Source organism: Entelurus aequoreus, linkage group LG16 (genome assembly GCF_033978785.1).
Source record: "Entelurus aequoreus isolate RoL-2023_Sb linkage group LG16, RoL_Eaeq_v1.1, whole genome shotgun sequence".
Taxonomy (NCBI): domain Eukaryota; kingdom Metazoa; phylum Chordata; class Actinopteri; order Syngnathiformes; family Syngnathidae; genus Entelurus; species Entelurus aequoreus.
In genome coordinates, this window is record NC_084746.1 from 29,330,185 (window position 1) to 29,348,608 (window position 18,424).

The 18,424-nt window shown below is 40.6% G+C and overlaps 1 protein-coding gene across 1 annotated transcript in view; it reads right to left on the reverse strand.

The window, feature by feature from the left end:
• Nucleotides 1-18,424, reverse strand: part of tnr (tenascin R (restrictin, janusin)) — a 435,043-nt gene that overhangs the window by 118,660 nt on the left and 297,959 nt on the right. The window contains exons 14-15 of the mRNA XM_062022570.1: nt 17,577-17,692; nt 6,581-6,731 (exon numbers count right to left, since the gene is read on the reverse strand). Coding sequence (XP_061878554.1) covers nt 6,581-6,731; nt 17,577-17,692 — 267 coding nt within the window. The remainder of the gene's footprint in view (nt 1-6,580; nt 6,732-17,576; nt 17,693-18,424) is intronic.

Sequence of the window (18,424 nt, forward strand, 5' to 3'; positions counted from 1 at the left end):
GGGCATTGTTTTTAAGTCTGTAAAGCACTTTGGGTTACATTTCTTTTATGTATGAAAAGTGCTTCATAAATAAAGTTTGATTTGATTTGATTACAGGAAATGTGATAATTAGAACTATTCTTTAAAGACATAACATAGTGCAATTTATTTTTACCAAATACTGGAAAGGAGTGTGATAATTTACACAACCACATATATTCTTAGGGCATTCAATCACAACTGGACCGTTCAGAATGTCTTAGAAGACGTCTTGGGGCGGTATAGCTCGGTTGGTAGAGTGGCCGTGCCAGCAACTTGAGGGTTCCAGGTTCGACCCCCGCTTCTGCCATAAGTCACTGCCGTTGTGTCCTTGGGCAAGACACTTCACCCACCTGCTCCCAGTGCCACCCACACTGGTTTAAATGTAACTTAGATATTGGGTTTCACTATGTAAAAGCGCTACATAAATATAATTCACTTCACTTCACTTCACGTCTTGTCTTTCAACTGAGCAGGCTTTATCCGTTCATGCTCACATACTTATTTCGGACAGCTTTAGTCTGAGGGCCTGGTGACAGACCGAATGTAATCATCCTCTACAAGAGGGGAAATGCCCGGACAAGTTTTGTTTTGTTTTGCTCTATTGTGGTACAACTTGAGAGCTGTTATGATACTGAGAAGAAATACTTCAACCAGCACAATAACAGTCATTGAGAGGCCTATATGTGTCCATACAGTATATATAATAATTACACATATTGAATTAAATAAAGTCCCAGGCAAAAGTTTGACTGGTATTGTATACAATGACATATAGCAAGTAAAACAGGTGTAATATTAAAAAGGAGTGATGGGTCAAACAGTACTGAAGCATTGATGCATTATGAAACACAAAGAGTGATACTGTGTCTCCCTCGATGTGTTGGTCACTTTAAGAAAAATAATTATGTGACCGATACAGCTGTTGTGTCGTAGGACTGCAAAGCCACAAACTGTGTTTATCAGTTTGTCGGCTCACGAATGACAGCTCATACTAAATGACGTTGCCAGAGTGGCGTGTCACGTTTGACATCGGTTTTCCCCTCCATAATCAATCTAGATGGAATTACAAAAAGGAAAACATTCTGATGGGTGGTATCATTTTGATTTGATAGCAACTAATAGGGTAAATATTCTTCTGTTTCTGTTCTCTTCTATTTGGGTCATTAATCAGAGTTGTGTATTTGTATATTACTTTCTGCAAAGCAATTTGTTATAATATATATATATATATATATATATATATATATATATATATATATATATATATATATATATATATATATATATATATATATATATACATATATACTGTACATACATACATATATATACATATAAAAAATGCTTTGCAGAAAAGAATATAAAAATACACAAGTCTGATATATATATACATACATATATATATACATATATATATATATATATATATATATATATATATATATATATATATATATATATATATATATATATATACACACAAATATATATATATATATATATATATATACACACAAATATATATATATATATATATATATATATATATATATATATATATATATATATATATATATATATATATATATATATATATATATATATATATATATATATATATATATATATATATATATATATATAAACTTTTAATTGTATTCGCAGGTCAAATGTAGTGACTTTTGTAACCCATTATATATTTGGATGACCATTATGAATCACTGAAACAGTGTCAGTGTCAAACCAGCTTTTGAGTGTGCCACACACTCACTGAGGCATCATTTACCTATCCCTACTAAAAAGTTAACTTTTGGCCATAACCATTCTGGCGAAAATGCAAAAAAGAAAAGGCCATAGCAAATACAGGTAAAGACAGAGGCAGACGTGAGAGATCTCATCTGAAGATATGCAGTTTCCCAGACACTTAAAAAGATAAGACACCACACTGAGCAGCGTGCACAGAAATGACTAGAATGCCAGAAAAGACTGCACAGAATTTCAATCCCTCTGGACAATCCCTTTTCAAAGTGAGACGTAGTTGGATCAAATATGCCTCTAAATTTGCAATAAACGACATGCGTGTCATCATGTTGTTTTGGGTTGTTCTTGCAATAGTTATATTCTTTCTACACTGTGCTCTGATAGCATCTTATTTGCTGGCCCACGGGAGAACACACATTGTGCAAATAGGGAGTCACGTACAGTATATCTTTGAGCTTTCCAAAATGGAAACAAGTACTTAAGTTTGACACATGGCAGAGCAGGTCCAGCCTTATTGCAAAGTGGACCCAGGGGCCGTGTCCTAGAAAACAGCAAGCTAGGGACGACTAAAGACTTAAGACTAGGGAACAGCTAAAACATATATACCACGTCAGCTGTCCCTTCTTCTTCTTGTTCTTCCAGTTTTACCCTCAGCTCTACTCATCATACTTTGTTCGTCTCCAAGGAGGAGTAAATCGATCTCATAAATAACTAAGTGGCTTCAAATATGTCCTCCCCCTTTCTTACGTTATCCAATAAGGTATCTTGTCACGGGGCTGTGGTGAAACATTAATGAGCCGGTGGCATGACTTATTCATTGATACGTTATTGCAACTCATGACCTAGACAATGTCTCAACAGGATATTGATGGTGTTTTCGCTCCAGACATCAGGGTTTAAAAATGTTATGAACAAGTTTTGAATAGAATATTGATCTAACATGCCAGAGGCTGTTCACCTTGGAGACCTGCTGCGGATATGGGTACGGCCTGGCGCGAGATTTACACTGAGAAAGATGGCTGCGCCTCCGCAGTGTACGTGTTTGTGTTGTATGCAACGTGGATAAGACATTGCCTTGACTGACACTGTATGGAATGTACTGTATCACTTCAATTCATGAGGACACGTTGCAGGTGGGCTGGTTGGTTGATCAATAGTTTAGGTCTGTTAATGCTGGTGATTAGGGGATTGTCACGGCTATAACCATTAAGCTTATTGCATTATTTGTATATTTTATACATTTTTGTATTGCTGTCTATATTACTAGCCAATGTATCATCAAAAATGATTTTGTTGTTATAGAAATTAGTACTATATGCTGTACAGCATTGGTCCCCAAACTACAACCCACGGGTCAGATACGGCCCGCCAGCGTCCAAAATCTGGCCCGCGGGAAGTCCACATTAAAAAAAGAAAAACGTTTTTTTTTTGTTTTGTTTTGTTTTATTCTATTTTTTTTAATCTGTCCTTTCCAGCCCATCCATCATCCATTTTCTACCGCTTGATACTCTCGGGGTCTCTTAACCGCTCAGTCAAATCATATTGTCTAAAAAGGCATTTTCCCATCGATAAAGTGACGTCATCACGCTCGCGCCACAGTGTCGGGCGAGCACGCGGCAACTGCGCATTCTTTCAGTCAATTAGTGCACCAGGAAAAAAAAAAGCGAAATCGTTGAGGTAACGTAACATAGATTGCGAGTGAAGAGTTTTTAAACATCAGTGGACATATGACTTGTTTTTGGTTCAGTGTAAGGAGAAGGCAGTTTGTCTAATCTGCAATGAGACAGACAACATTCACTTTCACCTCAGTAGAAGCATTTAAGTCCCATCTTAAAACTCATTTGTATACTCTAGCCTTTAAATAGACCCCCCTTTTAGACCAGTTGATCTGCCGTCTCTTTTCTGCTCTGCCCCCCTCTCCTGCTTGGAGAGGTTATCAGGTGACCACAGATGAGGCGCTAGCTGTTCAAAGTCGGGACCCGGGGTGGACCACTCCTTTGTGCATCAGTTGTGGACGTCTCTGCGCTGCTGACTTGTCTCCAGTCAAGATGATCCCCTGCTGGCCCCACTATGGACTGGACTCTCTCACTATTAACTAGATCCACTCGACATCCATTGCACCGGTCGCCCAGGGGTTCCCACATCTGCGGTCCCCTCCAAGGTTTCTCATTTATCCCATTTGGTTGAGTTTTTTCTTGCCCTGATGTGGGATCTGAGCCGAGGAAGTCGTTGTGACTTGTAAAGCCCTTTGAGACACTTGTGATTAAAGGCCTACTGAAAGCCACTACTACCGACCACGCAGTCTGATAGTTTATATATCAATGATAAAATCTTAACATTGCAACACATGCCAATACGGCCGGGTTAACTTATAAAGTGCAATTTTAAATTTCCCAGGAAACTTCCGGCTGAAAACGTGTCAGTATGATGACGTTTGCGCGTGACGTCAAGGGTTGAAGCGGAAATATTGGGACACCATTGTATCCCAATACAAACAGCTCTGTTTTCATCGCAAAATTCCACAGTATTCTGGACATCTGTGTTGGTGAATCTTTTGCAATTTGTTCAATTAACAATGGAGACTGCAAAGAAGAAAGCTGTAGGTGGGATTGGTGTATTAGCGGCTGGCTACAGCAACACAACCAGGAGGACTTTGAGTCCGATAGCAGACGCGCTATCCGACGCTAGCCGCCGACCGCATCGATGATCGGGTGAAGTCCTTCGTCGCGCCGTCGATCGCTGGAACGCAGGTGAGCACGGGTGTTGATGAGCAGATGAGGGCTGACGTAGGTGGAGAGCTAATGTTTTTAGCATAGCTCTGTCGAGGTCCCGTAGCTAAGTTAGCTTCAATGGCGTCGTTAGCAACAGAATTGCTAGGTTTCGCCAGGCTGGAAAGCATTAACCATGTGGTTACAGGTCCAGGGTTTGGTAGTATTGTTGATCTTCTGTCTATCCTTCCAGTCAGGGGCTTATTTCTTTTGTTTTTATCTGCAGTTAAGCCTGATGCTATCACGTTAGCTCCGTAGCTAAAGTGCTTCGCCGATGTATTGTCGTGGAGATAAAAGTCACTGTGAATGTCCATTTGGCGTTCTCGACTCTCATTTTCAAGAGGATATAGTATCCGAGGTGGTTTAAAATACAAATCTGTGATCCACAATAGAAAAAGGATAAAGTGTGGAATCCAATGAGCCCTTGTACCTAGGTTACGGTCAGAGCGGAAAAAAATACGTCCTGCGCTGCACTCTAGTCCTTCACTCTCACGTTCCTCATTCACAAATCTTTCATCCTCGCTCAAATTAATGGGGTAATCGTCGCTTTCTCGCTCTCGCTGCTGGTGTAAACAATGTGCAAATGTGAGGAGCCCTTCAACCTGTGACGTCACGCTACTTCCGGTACAGGCAAGGCTTTTTTATCAGCGACCAAAAGTTGCAAACTTTATCGTCGATGTTCTCTACTAAATCCTTTCAGCAAAAATATGGCAATATCGCGAAATGATCAAGTATGACACATAGAATGGATCTGCTATCCCCGTTTAAATAAGAACATTTCATTTCAGTAGGCCTTTAAGGCCTATATAAATAAACTTTGATTGATTGATTGATTGATTGATTGATTGATTGATTGATTGATTGGCAGCACAGTGTTACAGGGGTTAGTGCATGTGCCTCACAACACAAAGGTCCTGGGTTCGATCCCCGGGCTCGAGGTCTTTCTGTGTGGAGCTTGCATGTTCTCGCTGTGACTGTGGGTTCTCTCCGAGTACTCCGGCTTCCTCCCACCTCCAAAGACATGCACCTGGGGATAGGTTGATTGGCAACACTAAATTGGCCCTAGTGTGTGAATGTGAGTGTGAATGTTGTCTGTCTATCTGTGTTGGCCCTGTGATGAGGTGGCGACTTGTGCAGGGTGTACCCCACCTTCTGCCCAAATGCAGCTGAGATAGGCTCCAGCACCCCCCGCCACCCCGATAGGGACAAGCTGGTAGAAAATGGATGGGTGATTGATTGATTGACTAGACATCCATATTGACACTAATATCACCGCCTTGTGGTGGAAAATTCTAACAGTCACAACTTCCTTTCACGGGGCGGTGTAGCTCGGTTGGTAGAGCGGCCGTGCCAGCAACTTGAGGGCTGCAGGTTCGATCCCCGCTTCCGCCATCCTAGTCACTACCGTTGTGTCCTTGGGCAAGACACTTTACCCACCTGCTCCCAGTGCCCACCCACACTGGTTTGAATGTAACTTTTGGGTTTCACTATGTAAAAGCGCTTTGAGTCACTGGAGAAAAAGCGCTATATAAATATAATTCACTTCACTTCACTTCACCTGCTCCAATCTTTCCAAATTTTTTAAAAGCGGGTTATGACATTGGGAATGACGTGAGTTGCAAGGGAGTGGGAGGACCCATTCAACACTACCACCAAAACAAATCACCAAAAATGATTCCCGGGCGCGGCCACTGCAGCTGCTCACAGCTCCCCTCACCTCCCAGGGGGTGAACAAGGGGATGGGTCAAATGCAGAGGACAAATTTCACCACACTTAGTGTGTGTGTGAAAATCATTGGTACTTTAACTTTAACTACTTTATTTTTGTATATATTTTTTATGATTGCTATTATTAATAGCAAGTGTACTGTCAAAATTGTTTTGACTATTGAAAAATGTGTTTTTTATTTAATTACGATACTGCACTAAATAATAACCTAACGAGATGGTGGTGTTGAGAACATAGCTCATATACCGGTGGTACAGTTGATCTGAAAACCAACCAATATATTTGCACATATATGCACGTACGTGTTGAGACAGTAGCAGTAAAAGGCTGACTTCGACCCTGGTCTCTGAGCGCCACCAGATTGACTGTGTACTCCTCCCCTGGTCTCAGACCAGTTTCCACGAAGGAGGTGATGGTGCTGGGCAGCTGGGCAGTCATCCCACCATCGTTGTCCTGAAAAAAAAAAAACAACCAAAAAACAGAACACAGATGAGCAACATCTTAGCTTGTGTTCCCAATGCATAGTGTATTTACAACCCAGCTGTTCCAATTGAGTCAGTGTTGCGTATGCATTTCCTTCTGAAAGACAGATGTTACACCTACAGCCTACAGCTCCTCGCAGAAGCCGGCGTGTTGTGTGGCAACGTGGAACAGATTGCAAACATTCCTGTTATAAACTATAATTACAGAGGCAATCCTTTTAAATGAATCACCACAACCACATTAGCAGTGTGGGCAGCAACACATTCCACGCTGCCGTTTTAATGGCGAGCGATGCTGAATGATACAAAAGGATTCGTCAGAACAGCACATGGCGCTCCATTGTCCTGCCTGCTTATTATTCGCGTTTGTCTCCTGCAAAAAAAAAAAAAAGTCACTAATGATTAGGGATGATACTCGAAACCGATTTTACCGGTTGTTCGATAAGAAAAGAACCGAGTCCTCGGACTCGAATCCCTTTTTGAGAACCGATACCCGTTATCGAGACCACTATAGTAAAGAAAAAGAGTTGGTTCTTTATTCGAATCCCTGGGAACGAATCCCGTTCCGACCAGAAATGCCCCGTGAAAGCAGGAAAACAATGGACCTGAAAAAGCGCTCCAAGGTGTAATAAAGTTCAAAACAAAAGGTATAATCCAATGAATAACTTTACTGAGAGATTTGAGCCGGGTACAAACACATGACGAACACTTTTACGACCAACCAGAAACATAGCAACCAGGCTAGCAACACACCTCCTTTACGGCAGCTGTCGCAACGTTCTTAAAGCAACCGCAGCACATACATATATATACAACATATATGACATGATCTCCCTTTTTTAACTTTTGTTTTTCTTTCCTTGTAAACAAAACAAAATCACACTGTATATGTGTTGTCTGTGTAATTATAAATAATGCAGACGAGGCGTGTTGGCTGAGTTCTTAACGTTTACTTTCACAGCGTGCTCATAACCTCATTCTTAGCTGCCGGGTGGCGACATGCAACAACACTTTTCGGGGCTACGTCACTCCCGTTGCATGCTGGGTAGTGTAGTTGTTATATTCCCTAACTCATAACATCACATCTTTCCCCCTATAAAGAAAGATTTTAACTCAATAGTGTATTTCTTTTTTTTGCTTTAACTTTTCATTTTTTAGCATTGTAACCGCACATTTGCAAACAACTTTTCTCTTCATATAATTTTCTTTCAATAAAGAAATAAAGTGCAAAAATGTCAAAGCATCATAACAAACAGTTATGTGAAATAGCAGCAGAAGTGCACTTTTTGGAGAGCTGTATTATTTTCAGTTTTGTGCCCAAGGGACTGATTTTATTTAACACTATGTTATTATTTATACGCCTATAGTGATCACAGAGACAGGTTGTTTTTGTGTTACTGTATATATTTGTTTTTCTGAAAAATCCCACTTAATATACTTTGGGTAACAACAGTCAATATTTATTTATTTATTTTTATTTTTTTTAGGGGGGTAACAGTCAATATTTATTTATTTATTAGATTTTATTTTTTTCTTATATAATAAAAGTGAGCTTTTGTTAAACCAAATATTGTGTATTTTTTTTCCATATACAACAACCTATCTGGACTCGATAAGAGAAACGATAAGGAATCGGTTCGATAAGAGGATTCGATAATAGGCTCAAACTCGATAATTTCTTATCAAACATTATCCCTACTGATGATGTAAAATTAGGATTGTCCCTTTTAAACAGTAGGAACACAAAATTGTTCATACAGGATTTGGGGTGATTTGAAATTTCATTTTAAATACATGTTTTGTTTATTAGAGGAGATAGGATGCTTTTGTTCGGAGAGACAAAAGATTATAAAAATCATGCAAGTAAAAATACAACAAAAATTTCCCTAAGACTGCATTTAAAAAAAAGAACATTTAAAGGACCAAAACCTTCTCATTCAATGCGTTTCTTTATTTTCATGACTATTTACATTGTAGATTGTCACTGAAGGCATCAAAACTATGAATGAACACATTTGGAGTTATGTACTAATAACTGAAAACATGTTTTATATTCTACTTTCTTCAAAATAGCCACCCTTTGCTCTGATTACTGCTTTGCACACTCTTGGCATTCTCTCGATGAGCTTCAAGCACACCTGTGAAGTGAAATCTTTGAGAGAATGCCAAGAGTGTGCAAAGCAGTAATCAGAGCAAAGGGTGGCTATTTTGAAGAAACTAGAAATTAAAATTTGTTTTTAGTTATTTCACCTTTTTTTTTGTTAAGCACATAACTCCACACGTGTTCATTCATAGTTGTGATGCCTTCAGTGACAATCTACAATGTAAATAGTCATGAAAATAAAGAAAACACATTGAATGAGGAGAAGGTGTGTCCAAACGTTTAGCTTGTATTGTAAATGTATATGTATATGTGTGAGAAATGTTAAGTCAGTAAAGTAAAAATGCCACCATGTGGTGTAGTTATCAGAAAAAAAATTGCGCAGGTAAAAATTGTACTCTTTTGTGTGCAGTGGTTCGAAAGGAGAATACTTACACAACAGCCGCTGTATTATTAACATCTCATTTTAAAGAAGGTTTCACAATTTGTTTCCCTTGCTTCATTGATTTGCTTGAAGCAAGAAAAGAAAAAAAACCCACGTGATCTCTGTTGTGGTTGTTAAAGAAAGGGTGGGAAGTCCACCCCCTCCTCTCTCACGCTCTGTTTTAAAGGGCAGCAAATTAGACAAGTGTTTGCATAAGCAAAGGCTTTACCGCACATTCCCATTAGGAGATTGTCAAAATTCACCATCCCCATTGCTGGATTAAACCTCCAATGGGGGGTGGGGTTGGAACTGTAAACTTCTAATGTGATTTCCCCAGCGGCTGCCAACGTGGCGGGAGACGGGCGAGGGAGGATGGTTTGCAGGGACAGAAGAACCCAGGAGAGGTGAAGGAGGATGGAGGTTACCTTCGGGACTAAGGCAGCAGTTTGGTGCTCACAGCCAGGAGGTGGAACATGGAGAGTAAAAAGGAGATGGAGGGATGAGTGGGGCATTACTCGAAAAAGAGAGAGAGCAACATGAAAGATTGGCGAGCGAGGAAGAGGAAGGGAGCGCTAAAAGCAATGAAATGAAATTAGGCAGGACTCTTCTTTTGTACATTAAAGGGCCTTGAAAGAAATACAACAACAACAAAAAAAAGAATCTTAACATCAGATTTAAGGCTCACACCAAAGCATATCTCCCCCAGAGGAGACCTTAAAGGAGAAAACCAATTACTGGGAGAGGGCATGAGATTAAAGTGGTCCGAGTACCTGAGAGTTTACAGCCAGATTTAGAAAGAGAGAGCTTTTTGATTACTGGCTTTGAAGCCGCTGCGGCTACGCTTTGACAAAGAGTTACGCTCTCCACGGTCTCACTGGATCATCCGGTTAATAGCCAATAAGTTCAAGACAATTCTCACGATTAATTCAAAATGGGCTTCAAAATACCTGTCAACTTGTGGATTTGAAAATAAGAGGATGTTTCCTGGCAAAACACGGGGAGATAAAGAACAGATTTTGGGCCTGACCTACAAAAAGTTTGCATGTATTAACACACGTGATTAGTGCAGCTGGTAACCAGAACGATCGTGCATTTTGTGATAAAAGCATGAAATTTGGTACACTTATAGCCAAAGGCATTCTCAAAAGATTTGGATATGGAGCCACCATGAATTTTAAAAATGGCGCCCATGGCAGCCATCTTTTAAAATGGCTGTCAGTAACAACTGTTCGCTTATGAATGATGAATATAATATTATGTTTCAGACTTATTTACCATACATAGTACTTGGCAGTGACGTGCGGTGAAGTTCATGGCTGGTGAGGCACTGACTTCATCACAGTCAGATTTACAAACATATGAACCCTAAAGAGTATCTTATTCACCATTTGATTGGCAGCAGTTAACGGGTTATGTTTAAAAGCTCATACCATTCTTCCCTGCTTGGCACTCAGCATCAAGGGTTGGTATTGGGGGTTAAATCACCAAAAATTATTATTGTGTGTGACAATCATTGGTACTTTAACTTAACTTTAACTTTACACATACAAACTGTAGCACACAAAAAAGCACATTTAATAAAAAAAAACGTTATTATGGTCTTACCTTTATGTAATATATTGGGTTGGAGGCAATAACCAGGCGAGGTGATGAAGTACGTCTCTTTATTGTAGACTTCAGAACAGACTCAACACACTTGACGTCAGGTGCGCAACACCACGTAAATCGTTGGCCAATCAAAAAGTAACCCCAGTACGCTATACCCAACATTAACCAGGAGATGGCAACAGACAAACATAGATCACTCTATTAGATTCCTCCCCTTTTAGAAATGTACTATTGTATTACTCAAAATAAATTAACAACCCAACCAAAAAATGCAGCAGCTCAATAAGAAGCCAAAAAGTGCAAACACAATAATGTTCGTGTTGGAGGAGTTGTGAATGAATGAAATATGAAATCCGTGCTGCAGTCTGCAGGTGTACCTAATGTTGTGTCCCTGCAGTTGTTCACGGCTCCTCCGGCGCGAGCATTGTTGTTTTTGCACTTTTTGGCTTCTTATTAAATAACTTTTTTAAATAGATTCAATCTTGCACGTGGAAAGTTTAAGTGTGGGCTTTAGTTGATATAACACTCCCGTCAGGGGGTGCATTCTACGGCGGGGGTTCATTCTCTACCACCAGGAGGCGGGATTACTGCGAGCCTCACACAGTGCGTCTTCGCAGCAGTTTTATGATTGCTCAGCACAAGAAATACGTTACACACATACAGTTGTTGACAAAATACACTGTACATTATATACCTCAGCTAACTAAACTATGGAATTGTATAATATAGTTCATATAGCAATACGGTCTCACTGCACAGCAGGCCAGCAGTTAGCCGAGTCCGCAATCCATGGTGAGGCACAACGCAGTGACGTGCCTCAACTGGCTGCTGATCACCGCATCGTCTCTTCTCAGTATTTGAACGACAAATGTGAAAATTCAGCGATTTTGAATAAAAATAATCTAAAACTGGTGAAGTTAAATGGAAAATAACTTTATAGTATAATCACTGGATACATATAACAATTTAATTTTTTTTTTTTCTTTTTACACTTTTTTTCTTTCCATCATGGCAGTATTATTTTTTATTTCCTTTTCTTTGTGCAGAATTCAAATTTGGAACTTTACAATCGGCCAGAAGCTTCCTTCTAACTCAGAAATGGTGACCACAATAGTCACACTTGGTGACCACTGGTCACCTACAACAAGATGGCAGCTATATTTCTGAAATTAAATCTATAATTTCAAGTACAATATCATCTATTTTATTGTAATTGAAATGTTACCCAATGAAAAAAAGTAATAGAGTGGATGTTGAAGCACAACCAGGGCACACTGATGACACCACTGCTGTGAAACTCAGCATGGGGTTCAGTGCCAGCTAAACACACTCCTCTTATGGGTTTCCCAAAGGAAAAAAGCACGTACTTAGCCTAAACAGCTTGTCATCACAAGTGACATGGAAGTCCTTAGCAAGCCACCTCTCCCAGATAGGACATCGATTGCTCCTTGCACGCATGAGAAAGCGGATAGTCGCATGTTATTGCACTTAGCAAGAAACGGCCACCACAAAATGATGATTCAAAGAGTTGATACTGATGTTGTGGTGCTGGCTGTGTCAGTGGCTCAGACTCTACAACCAGAGGATGAGCTTTGGTTGGCTTTCGGTACTGGTAAGAATTTTCGATATTTGGCAGCCCATGAAATTGCAGCAGGGCTCAGGCCCGAGAAAGCATGTGCACTACCAGTGTTCCATGCATTGACGGGTTGTGACACAGTGTCAAGCTTTGTTGGCCATGGGAAAAAGACTGCATGGGCTGTATGTTCTGTGTTGAAAGTGTCTTTAGCCCCAGATGACATACCACAGGAGGTAATGGCCACAATTGAGAGGTTTGTTATCTTACTCTATGACCGAACCAGCACATGTACAGAAATCAATACGGCAAGGAGGAAGTTATTTGCAAAGAGGCACAATGTGCAAACATTCCCCCCTACCAAGGCTGCCCTCGAAGAGCATGTTAAGAGAGCTGTATACCAAGGAGGGCACGTGTGGGGTACAGTCCTGGTGTCAACACCAGAACTACCTTCACCGTGCGAATGGGGCTGGTCAAAGTCACCTGAGGGGGACTATGAACCCTTCTGGACATGCCTACCAGATGCAGGCCAGTCAAGTTATGAACTTGTCTCATGCAAATGCAAGAAGGGTTGTGTTGGGCAGTGTAAGTGCAAAAAATCCCACTTACAGTGCACAGCCCTTTGTGTCTGTGAAGGCGAGTGTGACTGTGATAGACCCTAGGTTTGCCTTGCTTAACATGAGTATTTTGAGATAGAAAGAAGATTCTTAGAAATTCCAAAGTTCCCAATTCAAATTCTGCATCAAGATAAATGTATAATTAAACATAGAGATCATCCATATCTAACCAGTTGTCGGCCATTTTGAATTTTTAATGAAAAATGTCCACTATCCAAAAGACATTTACCAAGTAGTATGAATGGTAAATAAGTCTGAAATATCGTATTAAATCCATCATTCATAAGAAAACAGTTGTTGCTGGCGGACATTTTGAAAAATGGCTGCCATGGGCGCCATGTTGAAAATTCATGATGGCTCCACATCCAAATCTTTTGAGAATGCCTTTGGCTATAAGTGTACCAAATGTTATGCTTTTATCACAAAATGCACAAATCCATTATATTTTGGAACTAACCTATTGTACTAGATAGTCCACACAAGGCTTTACATACACTTGTAAAGAACATAATGTCATGGCTGTCCTGAGTTCCCAATAATTTCTACAACTCTTATTTTTTTGTGATAGAGTGATTGAAGCACATACTTGTTGGTCACAAAAAACATTCATGAAGTTTGGTTCGTTTATGAATTTATTATGGATCTACTGAAAATGTGACCAAATCTGCTGGGTCAAAAGTATACATACAGCAATGTTAATATTTGGTTACATGTCCCTTGGCAAGTTTCACTGCAATAAGGCACTTTTGGTAGCCATCCACAAACTTCTGTTTGAATTTTTGACCACTCCTCTTGACAAAATTGGTGTAGTTCAGTTGTTTCTTCAGCATTGTCCACATGTTAAAGTCAGAACTTTGGGAAGGTCCTCAAGGCGTGGCTAAGATGCGCAAGCAGTAGTTTGCCTCTGCGGTAACTCCGGTGAAAACTTTAAGATTTAATTCAAATTCAGCTTTTTTTTAAAAATTTAAACTGACAACGCTTGGCCAACTGTATGCATGCCTATCTCTCTGGGTGAGTTATACTCTATCAAGACATAGATAACAACAATTATGCCCAAGACACCAAGAGGGAAGCAATCAGAGTCACCTGTGGCCGTAAACGAGCTCGAGGCTGGCGCTGAGATGGCGTCATCAACTTTGGAGAAGTTGCTGGATAAGATACTCGAGTCTATCAACAAACGTTTTGACATGCTTGAGGAAAAGCTTGAGGCTCTTACAAGCAATCAGGCGGCATTGACCAACAGAGTGGAGGACATGCAGCAGCAAGGTTCCGAACACGAGCGCCACATCGAAGCGCTCGAACAAAAACTGACTGAAACGCAGAAGAGCAATGAGAAATTGGCAGCTAAAATAGACGAATTGGACGTAACAACATCAAAATAGTAGGGATACTAGAGCAAGAAGAAAAGGGAAGACTTACGGATTTCGTTGCGGACCTGGTACCAAAGTTGTTTGGAGCGAGTAACTTCTCCAAGCCAGTGGTGGTGGACCGCGCGCACCGTGTCCCGCTCGCTCGCTATGGTGACGGCAAGCGCCCCAGGAGCATCATCGCAAGAATACACTTCTACCAGGACAAGGAGCTACTTCTTCGACTGAGCCGCGGCCAGGAGCTGACCTACAACGGCCTGCGCGTCTTCCTGTTTCCAGACTACACTGCCGAGGTGACAGCGCAAAGACGGGCCTTTCGAGAGGTAATGAACACGCTGCGGGAGAAGGAAATCAAGTTTATGCTACGTTTTCCAGCTCGCCTGCATGTGGAGTACAACGACCAGGTAAAGGTGTTTACCTCTCCTACAGACACTAAGACTTTCATTATAAAACATCTTAGTGACTAATCATCAATAACGGCTCTACCACACAAGGCTGATAATAAGCATAAAGCAGAAATACACTTTTTCACTGAGGTTTATTTCACCGGAGGACGCAGGAAAAAAAAAAAAAGAAAACACTTCGCTGCTGAGCTATTGCTTGGAGCAGTGAACGCAACTACTAGCATGCGCCCTGCGCCTGAAGATGGAGGTGGGGATGGGGGACTTTTGGACTGGGGAATCGACCAACACGACGTCATATGGATAACATCACTATGGAGATTTCACTCCAAAACATTGAACTACACACCAGGGGCGCCGAAAAGGGGGGGGGTAAAGGAGACGGATTCTAGGGGCCCATGATGGAGGGGGGCCCAGAGAGGCCCCTAATGATGATGAAATTATAATACAGAAAAAATAATGACACTAAGTTATTAACTAACATATAATCACACATGTTTTATTTTCCATGTCCTGGTAACAATACATGTATCAAAAAATGTTGCCGCTGTGTTGGGGGCCCTGTAAAGATTCTTTTCATGGGGCCCAAAATCCCTAGCGGCGCCCCTGCTACACACGATGGGGGCAGAGGGAGGGGGGAACAATGGGGTGTGAGTGTGTGAATCTGAGCATGAATGTGGAGGAGAGAGGTGCACAATCATATGTCAACTTACCAATTACTAAGGTTTTTTTTCACGTAAAGATAAAATACCCGAAAAAACTTTAATGTCAACTTATAAGAAAAAAATGACACTAGTTTCATGGAATGTCAGGGGTTTGCCAAAAATATTAAAGCAGGGAAGGTTTTTTCACAGTTAAATTCATTAAAAGCAGATGTTTTATTCCTACAAGAAACACATCTCTGTAAAGACAACCAACACAAACTTAAAGCTAGCTGGATATCTCAGGTTTATCATGCACCCTTTACTTCACAAGCTAGAGGTGTAGCCATTTTATTTCATAAAAATGTGCCTTTCATACTTACATCAAAAATAATTGACCCTAACGGAAGATTTATTACTGCACAGGCAGTAATTTTCTGTAAAAATCAAACACCGTATTTTCCGGACTATAAGGTGCACTTAAATTTTTTTTCTTTCTCAAAACTCGACAGTGCGCCTTATAACCCGGTGCGCTTAATGTACGGAATAATTCTGGTTTTGCTTACCGACCTCGAAGCAATTTTATTTGGTACATGGTTTAATGATAAGTGTGACCAGTAGATGGTAGTCAAACATAAGAGATACGTGTAAACTGCAATATGATGGCAATATGACTCAAGTAAACAACACTAACATTTTATATGTTCAATGGAAAATATAGAACATTACACACGTCGCTCAAAAATCTATCAAAATGTTTTAGTAAGATTTTGGCAAGTTATGAAGCCGCACCGCTTGATGGATTGTCGGCGCGTTAAACATACAAGTATTATTATGGTGTGTGTATAAGGTAAGACATTATCTGGTGTTTTGTTTCGCAATATTATGCAAAAGCAACTTTTCTTACATTCTGGTACCTGCTGATCTGTATTTGAGATCTGAATAAATCATGAAAAATTGTGCGCGTCCGCCTTTGTATTCCGTGCGACACCGTAGTCGATAAGCTTCTTCTTTTTCTCTATCTTCTTGTTATGCTACAATAGGCCACCTACTCAGTGGCCTAGTGGTTAGAGTGTCCGCCCTGAGATCGGTAGGTTGTGAGTTCAAACCCCGGCCGAGTCATACCAAAGACTATAAAAATGGGACCCATTACCTCCCTGCTTGGCACTCAGCATCAAGGGTTGGAATTGGGGGTTAAATCACCAAAAATGATTTCTGGGCGCAACACCGCTGCTGCCCACTGCTCCCCTCACCTCCCAGGGGGTGAACAAGGGGATGGGTCAAATGCAGAGGACACATTTCACCACACCTAGTGTGTGTGTGTGAATCATTGGTACTTTAACTTTAACTTAACTTATGGGACATTCATCCTCCGCTGTTGCCATTTCTAATATAAAGTAGTGTACAGTTTTTACTTATATCTGTCAGTAAACTCGCCAAAAAAGCGCTAAAACATACCGGTGTAGTGAGTTAACATTATTCAAGCAAGGAACATTAGTTATTAGAGATTTCCGGGCGAACGTTTTTTCACAGTAACCATTTCCGGCCTTGTTGTTGTTTCCGGATTAGGAGATGCTGCTCCGTTATTGATTTAAGTAAAGTCTGAATGTCATTAAGACAGTTATCTCCATGTTTTGCCACTTCTTCCACCCCCGTTCTTGCACGCTACACCGCTACAACAAAGATGACGGGGAGAAGACACTGCCGAAGGTGAGCCACGTAAATAAGACCGCCCACAAAACGGCGCATCCGGAAGGAACTGTCAGAAAGCGGCTTGAAGATGGTCTGTAAAACATAATCTATGCAACATTTTGACCGAAGAACCACCATTACATGTTATGTAGACCATAAGGAAATGTTTTCAATGGAGAAAAAATAAAAAAACAACATGACTCCTTTCCTTTAATGCGCCCTATAATCCGGTGCGCCTTATCTATGAAAAAAGCTCGAAAATAGGCCATTCATCGGCAGTGCGCCTTATAATTCGGTGCGCCCTATGGTCCGGAAAATATGGTACTGTGTTATTATTCGAATGGAACGCTCGTTACAATAGCTGTGGTCTGTGTGGGTGAGTTACACCATACCTTGGGAATAAAGCTGATCTCCCAGCCATCGAAGGAATTGTAGAAAGGTTGCCACTGGACCTCCACTGACGTCTCTGTGATGGATTTGAAGACTAAACCCACCGGATTGGAGAGGTCTGGTGTGGAAGTGAGAGATGTATTATAGTTGCACTGCCCATGAATCACATCCATCACACGCTGAAGGTGTGCCATGCTGAACTTTATGCTTGTGCATGTATTTGTTTGGTCCATTGCTTCATGTCTCTTAAAGCATTTCTTACATCATTACACTTTACTGAAGTACGTGAAACGGTATCTGATCTTTATCAATGTACACTAAGCGGTTCACTTACTACTGTGTCAGTGCATCACAGATTTTAAAATAAAAAAATGCATGTGTTTTTAGAATGATGTAATATAAGTCATAATGTCTATTTGATTCACATAACATTGTCTTCTCCGTCTTGACAGCTGATTAGCTCAGCCACATTTAGCCTCCTGTTTGCTACAGCCGACCTCTATGTTGTCTCTGCTGCCTTTTGAGGGAACATCTGTATTTAGTTTAGTCCCTACAATGTCGTCCAAACATTTTAACCTTCTAAGGCTTCTGGCACATGATCTTTTTTTCCTTTTTTTCTTACGCTTTTGCAGATACAGGTTTAAGAAAATACATTTAAAGAACCTATCACTGAGCCCTAGAGCAAGGGTTGGCAACCCAAAATGTTGAAAGAGCCTTATCGGACCAAAAATACAAAAACAAATTGGTCTGGAGCCGCAAAAATTAAAATACTTATATAAGTGTTATAATGAAGACAACCCATGATGTAAGTGGCTAATTAGCTATATTAGCCTACCATCAAAATGACTAT